The sequence below is a fragment of the Bombyx mori genome, chromosome 13, assembly GCF_030269925.1.
Source record: "Bombyx mori chromosome 13, ASM3026992v2".
NCBI classification, from domain to species: domain Eukaryota; kingdom Metazoa; phylum Arthropoda; class Insecta; order Lepidoptera; family Bombycidae; genus Bombyx; species Bombyx mori.
Genome location: NC_085119.1, coordinates 12,018,929 through 12,037,536, shown reverse-complemented (window position 1 = coordinate 12,037,536; position 18,608 = coordinate 12,018,929). Strand labels below are relative to the sequence as shown.

The following is an 18,608-nucleotide window of genomic DNA, read 5'->3' as shown; positions in this document are numbered from 1 at the left end:
GATGAAAGTCTGTTTACATAACAATATCTAAAGTTTTTAGATTTAATACTAGACAGAGAGAGAACTATAGCTACTTATGACGTCAACACTAACTTTATAGAAAGAGAACATAACATATCATTATTTCCAACGATAAAAACTTTAACACTAATATTACCGATCTTTATAAATTGATTTAAACTATTTATTTAGTATTCCGATATATTACCTAATTGTAATAGTTTTTCACTAAATAAATTCGTTTTCGTAAATGCCACATCAGTCTTAAGCGAAACGCGTGCGTGAGAATATTAATTGAAAATTAATGTTATCGTTAGCAACGTTTCTAATTGATGCCCGTTAATAGTAATTATAAAGCACTTGTAGTGCTGGTCTGGTGGACAGTTCGTTGCTGTGAATTCAGTCGTGTAATAAAATCAAACCCGCAAAATTATAATTTGCGTTATTACTGGTGGTAGGACCTCTTGTGAGTCCGGACGGGTAGGTACCACCGCTCTGCCTATTTCTGCCGTGAAGCAGTAATGCGTTTCGGTTTGAAGGGTGGGGCAGCCGTTGTAACTATATTGAGACCTTAGAACTTATATCTCAAGGTGGTGTCGCATTTACGTTGTAGATGTCTATGGGCTTCAGTAACCACTTAACACCAGGTGGACTGTGAGCTCGTCCACCCATCTAAGCAATAAAAAAAAGTTTTAATTGTACACTTTATCAATGTTTATTCATATTGTATTAAATATAACTAAAGATAATTATTCTATTCGCCCGTAAATGTCGATGACCGTATGTCTGGAGGGTAGCATTAGCGGTATTTGTGCCAAACCTCTGTTTTTTTCTCCTGTTAGCCTATTAATAGTAAGGGGCTATTCCAGCTACGCCCGGATGACTAGGTGAGCTGACGGGTTCAATCTGAGAGAATTTGCTAACATTGCCCTAGCAAAAGCAGTGCTTCGCAGAATCTATGACCGGTTCGGAAATGCGACCGCGTGATAGATTCTTCTGGAAAGATCAGGCGAGAAACTCAGTGGGGCACTAAAGGCGGCCCTTAAACAAGCGATTTATCAAGTGACTAAATAAATATGAGACTTGAATCTCCGATCTCTGGGTTACATTAACTACTTAGTATTGGGTCGCCCTGGGTCACCCTGTTTTGGTCGAGAAGCAGTCATGCCCTCCGTTTTCAAGCTTGTAAGACTTGGTCCGCAAGTTAGTTAGTTGGACCACTTTCGTCTCAAAACTATCGAGTCTAATCCTAAGACTAAGAATTTAAAACGTATTTTAATTTCAGTACTAGCCGAGCAAACTGAATGGGTGTCGCTGATGATATGGCTGTCTATATGCGGTTTCTTCCGTGGGATGTGTCTCAGCAACTTCACCCTAACGATATCCGAGTACTGTCCCTTGGAGAAACTGCCCGCGGCTTTCGGACTGCACATGGTCAGCAAGGGTGTGCTCGTCGTATTGATCGGGCCAATGATTGGTGAGGACAAGTTTTGATTATAAACACAACACTACAAAAAAATAATTCGTTCTTTGTCCTAACGTTTATACTAGGTTTTTCCGGTTAATTATTCAGAAAAACGAAAATAAAATACCTTTTTTTGGTAAAAAGTTTGCTTTTGTGATAGTTATAGTAATAATACTCATTTTTAATTTTTTTTTATAAATTTTAATTAATTTTAATACTTTCAAAAAAATTAAATAAAATTTTATTTCTATTTTATAGTTGGATTTTCTACAATAGCGTATTTTGTTAGTTTTTTGAATTTACATTAAATAATTTGTAAAGAAAATTTTACGGTTTAAACCATTAAAAAACAAAGATAAAAATTAAAATGTTATTTATTTACGAAAAGATAACAACTTATTAACAGTAACAATATAATTACAATTTAACCTACACATTGTATCTATGGATTTTAGTGGTAATGTGTTTTTATTTTAATTTCGTATTTCTTTTATTGCTTAGCTTGGTGGACGAGCTCACGGCCCACCTGGTGTTAAGTGGTTACCAGAGCCCATAGACATCAACAACGTAAAGCCGCCACTTACCTTGAGACATGAGATGTAAGGTCTCACTTTTAACCGTACAACGGCTACCCCGCCCTTCAAACCGATACGCATTACTGCTTCACGGTAGAAATAGGCGGGGTGGTGGTACCTACCCGTACGGACTCACAAGACGTCCTACCACCAGTAATTTAACGAATAGTAGATGCAGATAATGTTTTGCGAGTGTATATTCAGCTTGCTAAGATAACAAAAAGTGCGTATTGTGATGGCATACGCGTAGAAACTATCATTCAACGTCTTTACTGTGTATCCCACAGACACAGCCCACTGAGTTTCTCACCGAATCTTCTCAATGAGTCGCGTTTCCGATCCGGTGGTAGATTCTGTGAAGCACTGCTCTTGCTAGGGCCAGTGTTAGCAACTTCATCAAGTGTGAGCCCCATGAGCTCACCTACTAGCTCGGTGAATCTAGTATGGACCCCTGGAGGTCACTAGAATAGGTAGGAAAAAAAAACAGTGTCACCCTTTTTCGTAGTAATAGGGTGTCGGTTTGAAGGGTCATTATACAATTGAAAGTTTGACCTCATGTTTCGTGGGTTACGTTTTGATGTCTATGGGCCGCATGTTAATCATTCAGCATCACAATACAGCTAAGTCCACTGCTTTATTTACAGCAAGAGAAAAACCGAAAGAAAAGCATTTACCGTATGAACAAATAATAAAGTTATTATCCAAGCTTGTATGTTTATAAAGAAACTACTGGGCGTTTAAAATTAACATTATTATTTATTGTCATTATTATTAGGGAGTCCAACACTCATATAAATATTAGCCTATCCATTAAGGACATGTCTTTTCTACATGGATACCAAGTTTCAAGTCAATCGGATGCATGGTTCATTAGTTATAACGGAACATCCGTAAAAACCACTGTAGATTTATATATTAGTATAGATTATAATTCAAGTTAATGTGCTGCTTTTTTTCAGGATACGTAAGGGATTACACGGGCAGTTTCGCTCTATGCATTCACGTGCAAAACGCAATGATAATGTCCTGCGTTTTAGTTTGGGGCATCGAATACGTTGTAACGTTAACGAGACGCAGGAAGATCGTCCAAATATAATAAATAACCTGTTTTATGTTTATTAGTTAAAATATAAACGCAACGAGTGATGTTCTGTGAGTATTTCATGTAGACACGGGCTTCGGGACGATAGACGAAGTACGTAGATTGAGAAGAACGTAGTCTTATATTTTTGAGGTCGGCTTTTGTTTTTGATAACCTTTAATATTGTGTATTATTGTTCGTCGTTTACTGTATTTCGAAAAGAAATAATTTTTATTAAGGTTTTTTTGCTGAGAAATGGCGAAAGGAAATTGTTAGCGAACTATTAATACAGGCGGAGATTCTTCCATGATATAACATTAAAAATTGTTATTTTTACCCGCAATGTAATAGGATTATGCTGGGGCTACATTAGCGGACGAAGATTCGTGTCGCGTTGGCGCGCTAAAAACATCCGTGTACGGGCATACGCAATGTTCACGTGTACATTACGCCGGGCTAAGATTCGTATCGCGTTGACGCGATACATGATTTATTCATTACTGGTGTTAGGATCTCTTGTGAGTCCGCGCCGGTAGCTACCACCACCCTGCCTATTTCTGACGTGAAGCAGCAATGCGTTTCGGTTTGAAGGGTTTGGCAGCCGTTGTAACTATACTGAGACCTTAGAACTTATATCTCAAGGTGGTTGGCGTATTTACGTTGTAGATGTCTATGGGCTCCAGTTACAACTTAACAACCAGGTGGGCTCTGAGCTCGTCCACCCATCTAACCAATAAATAAATAAAAAACATCGTGCCGGGTTGTGTTGTGATGTGCGACAGAGACGTAATTTAAATACAATTGAATGAATTCTAACACTTTTTTTTTACTCCACTCCACGGTGTACAAGAAAACCAGCACGTTCGTACCCCATCAAAGTCTGGACGAGACTGAAGTGACGTAGGTGTAGCGAATATTGTCGCGACAAATCCCTTTGTTACGCGCCAGTTTACCGACAATGCCTCGATAGTACATCGTCGTTGCAAGAATACTACGCGTTGCAACGATCTACTTAGTCCCACTCATCGCGATAACACGAATATTCGCGGTGACCCGCTAATGTAGCCCTAGCTTTAGAGATGACATGACGCACGGGGTCAGCGACCTCTGTAATTAGCGAACTATCTGTGATTAGTTCCGACAAATGTGTTCTTGTTGAGTTAGTTAATTCGGAAATTAATAATCCGTTGCGTTAATATAAATTTGAATCGTTCAATGAATGTACAAATAGGATTTTTAGTATTATCTAAACGATTTGAAGTTTGCCAAATTTAATATTTAAATACCGTACTCGTCAAATGTAAGTTGTTTGTGTAATATATGCACTAAATGTACTCTAGTTGCTCGCGTGTGTGATCGTAATCATAGAATATGTTTGATCATGCTCAAGATAAACACGAAATAACAAAAAAACATTTCTCTTGATATTCAAACAATGGGTAAAATCTAAGTACACTTACATTCGTGTAATTTTTAGGAGTATGTAAAATTTATTTTGACAAATTTTTTCAGCGTTCTCGTAAGACTGAAAATCGTTATTCTTTCTAATTTAAACATTTACCGAAAACAACAATTAATATTAGTAATCTATTAATCAATCAACTTTACTACAACTTATACTTTACAACTTATATTATTTGATTTGTTCTAACGTGTATATACATATATTTTTTTTCATAAATTTAAACTATTCGAATGTGACCAGTGAATTAAAATGTGAAACGTTCGTTTCGTATTATAAAACTTTTAGACTTTTTAACAATTAATATTTTTAGACGTCTGTAGTTTCGAGAGGTTTTATAGATATTTTAGATGACATTAATTTATAAAAACATTATGTGCTAAATAGTTTAGAAATTAGTAGATTAACGATAGTTTGTCATTGTATTCGTGTTCAGAATTTATAAGCCGATGTTTACTATGGAACATCAGTTAGGTTAATGAAAATTTCGCTCAATAATTATGACATTGACAAGTAAACTAAAAAGTTTGACGACTTAAATACTCGATTTTATTCGATGCATTATGTAGATATCAGCAGCTGTTTCAAGTTATACTAGTAAGCTATACTCTGATTTATAATAATATTTTGATAGAACCATGACAATTTATTCAATATGAAAATCGTGGAAAATGATACAAAACGAGATGTCAATAGGGAACTGGATATCTTTTAATTTTTTTTAAATGGCCACGTATTCTTCTAAACTAGACTGAATGCATATCTTTTACGAGTGACGTCATTTGGGGGTAATGTAACAACAACAAAAAATAACTATGTAACCCAATTTATAAACTAAAATACGATAGCCACATGCAACATCAGCAGGGAAATTTGTAGCCAATATTTATAGTAGTTTGACATTAGAATTATTGATATTCCATAAGATTATTATTTGTTACTTAATTAATATATCCTTTATACATGCTTTTTATTTTGTACTATTATTAGAGTACGTTTGTCGATTCTATAAATTGGCAACTTGTGTTATTTCGATATATACACATATATTTTTGTCAGTTTTATTCGTTTGTTTTTGTTGGTTGTATGTGCAAAAATAATGGACACATGTGATGTAATAATTGAAGAATTAGATTCAGTTTTGTTAAATACAAATCAGGCAGTTATGTCATCACATTTAACAAGGTAATAAATATTTCGCGTTAAATAAATATTTGATGTAAGGTACTGTGGAAATGCCTTTAAGAATATGTCCACGTAAAATTAGCTTTCGAATTTAAGACGTACATAAAATGTATTGCGCTTCCACTAAATGTATTATAATGTGATTGCCTAATATTATAAAGCTAATTTTCCTTTTGTCGTTGACATAATATGTATACATTATGCCAGAAGCAATGAATTTTATTTGAAAAGTTTGTATACAAAGCTCGGTACTTTTTCTGGGAAAGGGATTGCTTAGAATATAATTGAAGACATGAGGGGATGAAGGGGATATTTGGATATCGTATAGTTGATTTTTAAGAAAACGGGCAACAAACTTTAGTTAATTGTACTTTTTCTTTGTAAATAACTCCTTCATCAGTTGCAATTTCTAAAAATAGCCTTTTAACCCGGAGTTTTAAGGTCTAATATGGTTTATAGGCGCATAACACCTTCATTCTATGTAAAAACTGAAAAATCTTAAAAATGGTACTTATCCCTTTCATCCACTCATGTCTTCAATTATAATTTAAATGTATTGTACGATGCTTCTAATTAGATTCCAAGAGGCTAGTTGCGGTTTGACTGTAATTATCATTGCTGATGGATTTTTTTAATCGCCACTACGAAAGGGTAGATTTTTTTTTTTTTTATTGCCCTTGTAGGCAGACGAGCATACGGCCCACCTGATGGTGAGTGGTTACCGTCGCCCATGGACTTCAGCAATGCCAGGGGCAGAGCCAAGCCGCTGCCTACCACATGATGAGCAAACGGCTCAAATGGTGGTAAGCAGTGACCGTCACCCGCGGACATACTTGCTACATTTTTTAAGGACAGCTTTAAAAATGTCATATCGTCGCTGTCAAACTAAAATCTGCTATGTGCAAAAACTCTATTTTGAATTAACGAGTAAAAACATTTTCGTATAAAATTTTATATGAAAGTGAATTTTTAAGAACTGTATCAAATGAAAGCTATAGATAAATATTAAAGCTATAAACCACATAACAGTTTTTTATGCGGTAGATAGGTCTGTGAACTATACGAAAAGGTCAAAAAGTAAAAATCTCAAAAAGTGCATATTATATAGCAGATTTTGGTTTGACGATATCCTGAATTGTCAATGACGTTTTGTATTCTATTATCAATGATTTGGTCTTCCAGAAATGTTTAGCGTAATACGTATTTACATTAATTTACTTCCAGCAATGCTTTCGATGTGTGATTTAAATGACCAAATAATAATAACGTACTTAATTGTATCACGTATGTAATATAATATCTAATATACGTATGTATATAAATTATATATTTAATATATCTCCCATTTACGATACGAATGAAGACTTCTGCCACACATTGGTGCAAGGTAAACGCGTCGTGAAAATTGAAATCGGTAGGTAATGAATATGAAGTAAAAAAAAGTTATATTATTATTATATTACTTTGCACGATCAGATCGGAGATAGGTAGCTATTAAAAGTACGAAAGAAAAAAAAAGCGATTTAATCGAATGTAATTCAACCATTTAAATATCGATGACTATTAGTTGTTTACAAATATATCGATGATCAAAAAATCGTGTTTCAGCATTGATTAAATTATCGATAATCATTGAACTGTGTCATGACACTTCTGATTTGGAACGGTAGGCAATGAATACGAAGTAAAAAAAAGGTAATATTATTATTAAATTACTTTGCACGATCAGATCGGAGATAGGTAGCTATTAAAAGTACGAAAGAAAAAAAAAACGATTTAATCGAATGTAATTCAACCATTTAAATATCGATGACTATTAGTTGTTTACAAATAAATCGATGATCAAAAAATCGTGTCTCAGCATTGATTAAATTATCGATAATCATTGAACTGTGTCATGACACTTCTGATTTGGAACGGTACGTAATGAATACGAAGTAAAAAAAGTTATATTATTATTATATTACTTTGCACGATCAGATCGGAGATAGGTAGATATTAAAAGTACGAAACAAAAAAAAAAGCGATTTAATCGAATGTAATTCAACCATTTAAATATCGATGACTATTAGATGTTTACAAATAAATCGATGATCAAAAAAATCGTGTCTCAGAATTTATTGAATTATCGATAATCATTGAACTGTGTCATGACACTTCTGATTTGGAATCTGTCGTACAAGTCTTCGTTTAATTAATGGGATATAGTTTAAAACTAATTTATCGTAATTTTTCTGCTGACTAAATTAAATGGAACTCGGAAAATCAACTTCATACGTTGAACATTAAGGTCTATATTACTGTATTTTGTCATGAAAGAATTAAAATTAATTATGTTGCTCAGTACTTAAGATGTTTCTCGTTATATGAGCTCCGAGATATAAACGTTCTTCCGAGTTCAATAATCTGGTATTTTATATTTAGTATAATACATTTTGTGAACCAAGTCTGAGATCAATCGGCGGACCATATACTTATTTAAATAATATGTATATCAGACGTTTTAATTAACATGATCATTTGAACTAAGTAATATATTTTATGATACATAAATGATTTTTTCGTTATCACGTAACACAAGCTGAATAATGAGTATAAATTAGGCGGCTTTGATTTAAATTTATCGACAACATACGCATATGATTACTTAAAAGTAATATGTATCTCGATTGAGTATTTTCATTATAAATAATTAAAGTAAAGTTGTTTTACATTGAGAAAAAGAATTTGTAACCTCCGCGGAGACACGCTAGCGTCTCGAACGATTTCATATGTTTTTGTCTGTGTTTATTAATGGACATTGCTGACCTCGAAACATATTATTGATTCTTGCAATGTAAAACGGCATGCCATTTGTTTCTCTTTTGCATAACGACATTTATTTTTAAACATTTCGAAAAAGCAGGTTGTCTATTTGTTTATTTTTCCATTAAATTACAGTTATTTTAAAAGACATCCGGTTATAGATTTGCCTGGTGATTTCACTACCATTAAATTGGTACTTAGTATAAAATTCTAATAATGTACGTGTGCCAATTTTAAAACATTCGTGTATAAAGATTGTACATATATAAAAATATGTGGGGATTTAAAAATATTTTAAAGATTGTAGTTTGAATGCAGAGCTTAAACATAAGGCGCGATATATGTACTTTTTTAGGAAACGTGTCCAGTTTTTATTGTTTGTCTGGACTCTTGACCTCGTAAATTATATTTGGAGATATAAATAGGAAAATACAAAACAGTTACGTACCAAATTTCTCTCGTCTGTTGGTCAACTGGTTTTTTAGTTACGTATTTATTATATCTATCATTGAGTATTATTGAGTATCGATAAATATCAGTGCTATCAATAAACAGATCTTAAGTTTTTTTACGCTACGTTACTTTTTTAATTCAAAATAACAAAGCAAACTAGAATGAATATAAACTGAAGTGTCGAGTCATTAAGGACGAATTTCTATCGTCTGTCGATCTTTAATTTTTTTTTTAATTCTTGTTTTTAAAGTCGCCTAAATATTTATAGAAATTAGAAAAATATATATATATTAGTTTGAAACATTCAATATAAAACTTTGTCTAATGTTGAGGGTTAAATTGTAAAGGGTTTGTTGTTATAATGGAATTGGATCGCCATGAAATGGTTAGCACCATCGGAATTGTTTTCATAGATCATCTATATCTATACTAGTCTATATCTATACTAATATTATAAAGAGGAAAGATTTGTTTGTTTGTTTGTATTGAATAGGCTCCGAAACTACTGAACCGATTTGAAAATTTTTTTCACTGTCTGGAAGCTATAGTATTCGCGAGTGACATAGGGAATAATCTATTTGAAAAAAATTAGAGATCCTGACTTAAACTGCAATAATGTAACACAAGGTGTAAAAAATTACCTAAAATATTCGTTACATCGCGTGCCCTGCGAAAACTATTGATGATAGGATAAAATAATGTACTACGACTTTGTAGAACACATTATTATTTACAAAAAGTGTCACGATAGCATATGTGCAACTATATAGTTATGCCGCAATAGGTGTTCTTTTATTTTAAAAAAATAAAACAACGTCAAATATCGTTGAAATTTATGTTAAAGATCCGAGCGGAGCCGGAGCGGGCCGCTAGTAATATACGCTTAGTCACGTTTGCCTTTCAAGCGTCGATATATATGTTGGAGTATTTCCACTTTCGGGTAGCGACATGGTAAGCGGGCGGTGAGTTGCTAACACTGACCCTAGCAAGAGCAGTGCTTCGCAGAATCTACCACCGGATCGGAAACGCGACCCACTGAGAAGATCCGGCGAGAAACTCAGTGGGCTGTGTCTATGGGTTAGTTCGCTCGTGGAGCCCTTCGTCGCAAGCGACGGGTTCGACGAGGACGGTGACTGGTGCTTGTGGTGCCTAAAAGCACCGTTAATGGATCAGGAGGATCCGTAATGACGTGCTTTGGGCGACGTCGACGGTTTACCATTCGGTCTACTGGGTCGGGTATGTAATTTCCAGCGGCTACGATGAGAGGGTTCTCATGTCGTGCCGCCTTCTTAAAATGGCGCAACGATGCCGACTGCAGATACTTACTAACTGAATCGAGCTCCAGGTCATCGTGGATACAACAACGGAGCGTTTTTATAGCAAGGTATCGTGGTGGGACGATGTTGTTTACGACTCTTATCTTGCACGTGTTGTTTTCGATGAATGCTTGCACGTGTTGTTTGTCGTCCCATCTTTATTAGTCATGAACTAATGGTTTATAAAAACACGCGCCGACATATATTTATATATATATTTGCGTGTTAGTCCCAATTTAAAACCAGCATCGATAATCGAATTTCCGTATGTAATCCATTTGATTTCTTGACGATGTTAAATAATTTCGTGCCTCTTGGCCTCTGAAAGATGTGCGACCATATGGGCTCAAAATTAGGAAGTATAATAGTCTAATAACCAACCTATGATTTTTTCTTATTTCTATGATCATCACAATCTTGTTTGCTTACCTAATGGCAATACACTACCTTATCGGCATCATTAAAGTAGGTATGTCCAATATTACCAATTAAAATTCGATCATCAAATAAAAATCGGTAATAAAATTCTAATCATTGTAGAGGCCTCCAAAACGCTTCCTTCCTTGAGTCATGTGATGTTTGTGACGACATTCGAACACAGTGCCCACTTTAGAATACGAACGACGCAAGTAAATTCAAGCAATCTCGCAATGTACTAGTTTGTGACGTCACAAAATAGTGAACAATATAATTTTGTAGAAATAATTAAAAAAAAACAAGACAGATTTGAATGCTTGAAATAACAAATAACAGTTGACTCTGACCCCGATTCAATTATATGTATATAAATATTTAAATATTGAATTATATGTATATAATTTTTTTTATTGTTTAGATGGGTGGACGAGCTCTCAGCCCACCTGGTGTTAAGTGGTTACTGGGCCCATAGACATCTATAACGTTAATGCGCCACCCACCATGAGATATAAGTTCTAAGGTCTCAAGTATAGTTTATATTTACAATATTTACATTCAATTATATGTACATAAATATTTCACAAAGAAATTTACTTCATGGTACAGTTGTTTGGCTAACTAACTATAAACTGAGGTAATTTAAATAAATTTACTGGCGGTAGGACCTCTTGTGAGTTCACACAGGTAGGTACCACCACCCTGCCCATTTCAGCCGTGAAGCAGTAATGCCTTTCGTTTTGAAGGGTGGGGCAGCCGTTGTTAGTATACCAAGACCTTAGACCCCGTATCTCAAGGTGGGTCGCGGCATTTACGTAGTAGGTGTCTATGGGCTCCGGCAACCACTTAACACTAGGTGGGCTGTGACCTCGTCCACCCATCTATGCAAGAAAAAAATAATCAAAAATTGCTAATCATTCATTTTAAAATACAACATATGATAATTTCGATAAATATCATCTTAAAGAAACTATGCCACTCTTAATTGACATTTTTACTAGCCACACCAACGATAGGATAATATGGATTTATTACAATCATAAAATCTTTTTACCATAATGTTTTATTGTGAGGTTAAAATATATCAACAAGTTTATAAACTGTTTCCGAACGATTATGTAAGGATTTGTTTATTTTTAGATTTAAAATCGAAAGCACAATCCATTCTTACTCGATTCCTATGACAGTAGATGCGATTATCCGATTTTTTTTAAACTAAGCTAAATCGATTGAATAATTTTTCTGTTTTACTGTTTTATAAGAACTATTGTGTACCAATCGATAAGACAAAGATCGGTACAAAAGTTTATATCTTTTAACGGTGTTATTAAAAATTATAAAAGAAGAATTTTTCAATATGAATAATATACGGCGAAGAGGTTAATCCTATGACCCAAAAAAATTAAATTTAAAACAAATTCAAACTTAATTTTCATCATGTTTTTTTCTATAATAGTGTTTTTTTTCTTTAATAGTGTTGATAATTCGATTAATATTATTGCTCAATTCTTCGAATGTTTTTCTTTAATTCAACGCAGGGTGTTTATGTTCATATTTTGTTAATTGTTGGTCAATAATAATTTTGTTGTTTGTTTTAGACTTTAGCATATTATTTTTGGTGCTTTTTTAATATTTTAAAATCGGAATCAAAATCATATATTACCTATAAAGAAATAAACGACTCGGTGTGTCATGTCCAGAGACCGTTACCGAAGGGTGATTTAACAAATAGAAATCGTAATATTTTTCAAATATACCATTTTGAAGGCCGATTCAAATTTTTAAACGCAATAACTGATATAAATAAGAGATCCTTGGTTTTGCGTGGTACTTAAAACATTCTAAACGTCAATAAAGATAAACGTTGAAGAATCTTTGATCAAACAATATAATATCGTAATTTTTTATGTAAATATTTCAAATCCTACGTATTATATCATAGTTTAATCGTTTTATTAGTGAATAGAGAATGTTATCAATGAAAAATATTGTTTTACAAAACAATTACAGAAACTGAACAAGAGAACAGAAAAAGAAAAGTGTCCTACAAATTATAATTATAATTGTGTAATCTAGAAACTCGTACATACATACATATAATTTTGAGACAATAATCTTGTATTATGTTTGAAGATTTGTATTTAAAAAAAAATTAAATAAGTATGATAAATAATTAAATGTTGAAATGGTGTGATGGAGTTCAGTGAAGTACATACCATAATATTATTATAATGTAATGTAATAACAAAAATTGTATAGGCATTTTACAAAAACAATTAAAAAGACGATTAATTTATGTAATCGAATGGTTACCAATTTGTTGTTTTATTTCAGTACAATTAAAATTGTTTTTAGAATAGGTTATAACGAACGAGGGACCGACCACGAAATTATTCACATATAACTTCCATAATGACTCATTATCGTGTAATGGCCTTAATCAATCAATAAGAGGCAGTACTGGTCACTAACCCTTCCTCTCTATTTATGTTGTATAGTAGTACCGGAGTCCACGACTGCCTCACATGCTTAGCAGAGAAGTTTGTATCAAACTTTTTTTTTTGGATTGGATGATTATTGGTGGCCCGGAGGCCTTTCCAGTTTCACCAGGACAGGTGGGTAAGCAGAGGCTCAGCCAGGAGGAGTGGGTTTGCTAACAGCTGCCCGAGCGCCTCCGAAGGAGACCTAAAAACTCAAGAGCAGCTGCTTCGCGAATGAATCTACTACCGGATCATAATCGCAACCCGCTGAGAAGATCCGGCGAGAAACTCAGCGAGCTGATTCATAGGTTAGGTTGCACGTCGAACTCTTTGTCCGAGTTCGATGAGTACAATTACCGGGGTCCCTAAGCCTGCTCCTAATGCTAGAGCTGAAGGCATCTAATGCAAAGGTTATTAGATCTGATGGATCCGTAAGGACGTGAAACTGTTGAAACTACGACACTTGAACACACACACGAAAAGTGGGTTACGGATTTGTGTTGTTTGCGGAATGGCATTGGTAAACGATTAACATTGACCTCTGAGCGCTAGCAAAAACACGCTTTCCTTCAATGTAAATAATAGTTGAATAGATATGATAGCGAGCAGACAAATACAGGCTAAGCCAATCTATGTTGTTTTAATCTTATGACTTGTAAGGTTTTGATTGTCTCTGAGATCATCTAAGAGATGTTTGTACTCTGATATTATTCGTAAAGTATATAATGCTTTACAGCTAATGGGACATTCTTCGCAAATTTCCTACGAGCTACTCCTGTAATGCGCTTGATTGAGAAATTTTCGAGCACCATTTCGTCTTCGGGTAGTGCGGCATCTGCCATCAGCATTGGTAGGCAACGGCTTGGCTTTGCCGACAATGCCAGGGCCATTACTGAAGTCTATGGGCGACGGTAACCACTCACCATCAGGTGGGACGTATGCTGGTCTGCCTATAAGGGCAATAAAAAAAGGGTGCGTGTACTTATGTACGCGCGTAAGAAGTTATACTTTATTTTTATTAAATTTATTTCTTTATTTTTTATTTAAATTTTAATCAAATTTGAAAGAAAATCGATTTAACAACATCCTCAAACACGCATATTGGACATCCCTTTTCTTGACATCGTATAAATTCGGTAATTCTCGGTACGGTTCGGAAAGTTCACCTGCGGCTATATTCAGACTCGCCAAGTTACGTCGGTCGTATTGTCACATTTGTCATGAGCGATTTAGTGGGCAACTTCAGTCGGTTAATTTTGTGTCACGGTGCGCGCGCACCGTAAAATTTCACTCATCAATTTTTCATAACGCGCCTAAAGAAGTATAACTTCAAAAAAGTTGATTACTCGTGTCCACACAATAACCAAGAATGGTTATTGCCTTAGTCTTTGTACGAGCATGTCTGAAAGGTAGCTGTTATTTTAACTTACAATACTAAAATAATTAATTGGAACTTCGATTTCATGTCTAGATAAGCGCTTACGTAATTTGACCGTAACTTTTTTTTTTTTTTTTATTGCTTAGATGGATGGACGATCTCACAGCCCACCTGGTGTTAAGTGGTTACTGGAGCCCATAGACATCTACAACGTAAATGCGCCACCCACCTCGAGATATAAGTTCTAAGATCTCAATATAGTTACAACGGCTACCCCACCCTTCGAACCGAAACGCATTACTGCTTCACGGCGGAAATCGGCGGGGTGGTGGTACCTACCCGTGCGGACTCCCAAGAGGTCCTACCACCAGTACAGACTGGTGCCAGTAACTATGAGTACTGGCAACCGAACAGGACGTGGGCCGTTATGTCTGGCTTGTCTAGTAAAAAATCTCTGAACAACATCCAGCTAAACATTAGTAAAGTGATTTCGTCTCGATTAATTCGCAGTTTTAATGGTTACTCAACTGATCATCGAGAATTCTAAAACATATTTTTAGGTATGGTTTTTTTTTTAAATCATACTTTGAACTCGTTTTCGAAAGTGAAGGCACCTAAAGGAAGCATCTTCGTATTACAACAGGTCGTTGAACCCACTCATTAGCTAATGTTTAAGTTTAACGAGTACTGAGTTTAATAGTACTGTGCTTAATGAGTATAATATATAGTACATTTACTGGGACATTCCCTTATATATCCAATGCAGGGAGCTCCATTGAATGATAAGTGTATTTAGAAAAAAAGTAGTTTGGTTTAATGCAGTTTAGCTTCCTCAAGAAATATGTTTTATATTTTAATAGTAATGATGGTTTATATTTACATATATTATTATAATAGTTTCAAAAATTAAATAATATGTCTTGTTATGGCAGGCACTGTTAAGATTTTTGAAGTTATACTTCTTTAGGCGCGCTATGAAAAATTTATGAGAGTGAAATTTTACGATGCGCGCGCACCGTGACACAAAATTAACAGAAATGAAGTTGCCCACTAAATCACTCATTACAATACGACCGACGTAACTTGGCGAGTCTGAATATAGCCGCTGGTGAACTTTCCGAACCGTACCGAGAATTACCGAATTTATACGATGTCAAGAAAAGGGATGTCCAATATGCGTGTTTGAGGATGTTGTTTAATCGATTTTTTTTCAAGTTGATTAAAATTTAAATAAAAAAAAAAGAAATAAATTTAATAAAAATAAAGTATAACTTCTTACGCGCGTACATAAGTACACGCACCCTTTTTTTTAATTTCACTGGTCCCCGGAATCGCTGATATACGTTACCCACGGTTATCAGTTAGCATCTGTGTGCTTAGTGCGAGTTTTTAACGTTCTCGATAGCGTAAAAGTTAAACAAATTTTGTATGCAGTTGGAACAGCGCCCCTAACGGCAAAGGTATGCAAACGATCCCATTCCCTACAAATATGTGCTAACTTTTACGCTATCGAGAACGTTAAAAAACTCGCACTGGCCATATGCTCCAAAACGATAAAAAATAGTTTAACGATAGTATTCTTTCTATTCTATGCCGTAAATATGTCAGCCGTAAATATGAAACGGATTACAGTTCTTTGTTGGTTTCCCACTCACTCACGGTTCACGGCTCATCTAATTTAATGTAACTTTATACCTCTGAGGCACGCACCTATTAAATCGTGGAAACTATTACGTGGATTAAATGATCATCATAGTGTACTCATACTAATTTGACTTTATCTTGGAAGGAATTTGCATTGTTAATTGTTTTGTTGATTTTGTATCATAATTTTTTTATTAAGCTGTTAATGGTTTAGCTCTAATACTAATACTATAAAAATCTTAAGGTATCTCCAACATATGTATGTATGTTCTAAAATTACCTTTTTAAAATTCCTAAAAATTAAATCAACATCATATTTTTATTTAGCTAGCTAAGCTAGCTCATAAAGCATAGGATAGGCTACCTATCTTTCATCGATGGAATTGGATGATGTTGTGAATGCGTCAAACGATATACTGTATCCATACGAGCAAGGTTTCCTAAAAGTTTAAGATGGAGGTGTACCAAACTAGTAATATTAGCTGGCATTAGACAGTTGGTAGCACTGCAGGTGCCGTGTTAAATCTTGACATTATACACGGAGTCATTTCGTGATGAGAAATAGTTTTTTTAACAGCGAAGAAGAACGAATAGATAGAACGAAGAACGAGGTACGAAGAGGTAATTGTTTCAAAAGCAGTTTTGTTTTTAATACTTATATATACAGATATTAGGGTAAGATATTAATAAAGAAAGGTCCACTGAGTTTCTCGCCGGATCTTTTCAGTGGGTCGCGTTTCCGATCCGGTGGTAGATTCTGTGAAGCACGGCTCTTGCTAGGGTTCGTGTTAGCACCGTCGTCAGGTTTGAGCCCCGTGAGCTCACCTACTAGTTAAGGTTACGCTGATATAGCCTCTCAAGGCTCTCAGCTTAGGTAGGAGATAAAAAAAAGTAAAGAAATACAATATTATTTAACAAATATCCAAAATACAGTATGATAATCGCCTTATCATGGCTGTTGTTGACTACTCCTCGGAATCGGCTCATGCAAGTCACCGCTCTAGACACGTCTTTTTTTATTTTTTTATTGCCCTTGTAGACAGACGAGCATACGGCCCACTTGATGGTGAGTGGTTACCGTCGCCCATGGACTTCAGCAATGCCAGGGACAAAGCCAAGCCGCTGCTTACCGGATCCACTCAATACACCCAACACTGTTATTAGACTCTTCGAGCTCTACTAGTAAAAGTAGGCATAGTTAAGACGTCAAAGAGCTGAACGTGAAACCTAGCCTATGACATCAAGCCACTGAGTTTCTCGCCGGATCTTTTCAGCGAGCCGCGATTTAATTTAAATTCTGTAGTAGGTTTATTCGCAAAGCAACTGCTCTTATTGGGTCGCTTTCGGAGACGCTTGGGTGACTATTGACATAGTTAAAATATATGCTGAAATAGTTTTAGGTATGTATATTAATTAGAATGATGTGAAATCATAAATAGGTTTTCATTCAAACGGCCGTCTGGTGTAGTGGTAAGTGACATGGTCACTACACAAGGAGGTCGCGGGTTCGAATCCCGCCAAGGGAAGACATTTGTATGATAAATATAAATGTCTTTTCCAGGGTTATGGATGCATATTAAATATATGTATGTGTATAATAAAAATCTTACATTTATATCCGTTACCTGGTACCTGTAACACAAGTTCTTTACGAACTTAGCACGGGACCAGTTAACGTGGCGTGATTGCTAGTATAAATATTTATTTATTTATTAATATTTATTTATTTATTACAAAAAAATATATACGTTACTTAAACTAGATGATGACCGAGCTTTGTTCGGTTTTTTTTTTTTGATAACGCCATCTTGTTTTGTTTTTGAAGCGGTTAGTTGCCCTCAATTAAGAAAAATAGTATTATTATTCGTCAATAGATGTCGGGAAGAGTTGATTATTGAAAACACGAATAAAACAACATTTTTTTTGAAAATAAATCGTATCTAGATCGATTTATCGCCCCCGAATTCCCCCGTATACAAAATTTTATGAAAATCATTGGAGCCGTTTTTCCGAGATTCAGATTATATACATATATATTAATGTACAAGAATTGCTCGTTTAAAGGTATAAGATAAATATTCTTAGCTTATTTGATAGTTGTAGTACCGATAGGCGGCACCCGTAGTGGTAAACCTCCACCTAATAATTAATTGATAATTTTTGTCTTGTTTATTCTTTTCTTTATAGTAGTTGTAGCTTCACTAGCATTCATTTATGTTATTTGACTGTAGTTGGTAGTATCTGTATATACTTGTTGTTTTTCTTTTCTTTATCGTTCTGTCGCCGTCTTTGGCCAATATTGCGGCTTTGTTTTAAATTTAATTTTTAAATAAAATTTAATTTCAATTTT

The 18,608-nt window shown here is 34.7% G+C and overlaps 1 protein-coding gene across 1 annotated transcript in view; it reads left to right on the top strand.

The window, feature by feature from the left end:
* The window catches only part of LOC101742398 (uncharacterized), a 50,167-nt gene extending 37,095 nt beyond the window's left edge, over positions 1 to 13,072 (top strand). Inside the window, exons 7-8 of the mRNA XM_012691954.4 lie at positions 1,286 to 1,477; positions 3,000 to 13,072. Of these exons, the coding sequence (XP_012547408.1) occupies positions 1,286 to 1,477; positions 3,000 to 3,136 (329 nt within the window). The 3' untranslated portion in view covers positions 3,137 to 13,072. The remainder of the gene's footprint in view (positions 1 to 1,285; positions 1,478 to 2,999) is intronic.
* The last annotated feature ends 5,536 nt before the right edge of the window (positions 13,073 to 18,608 follow it).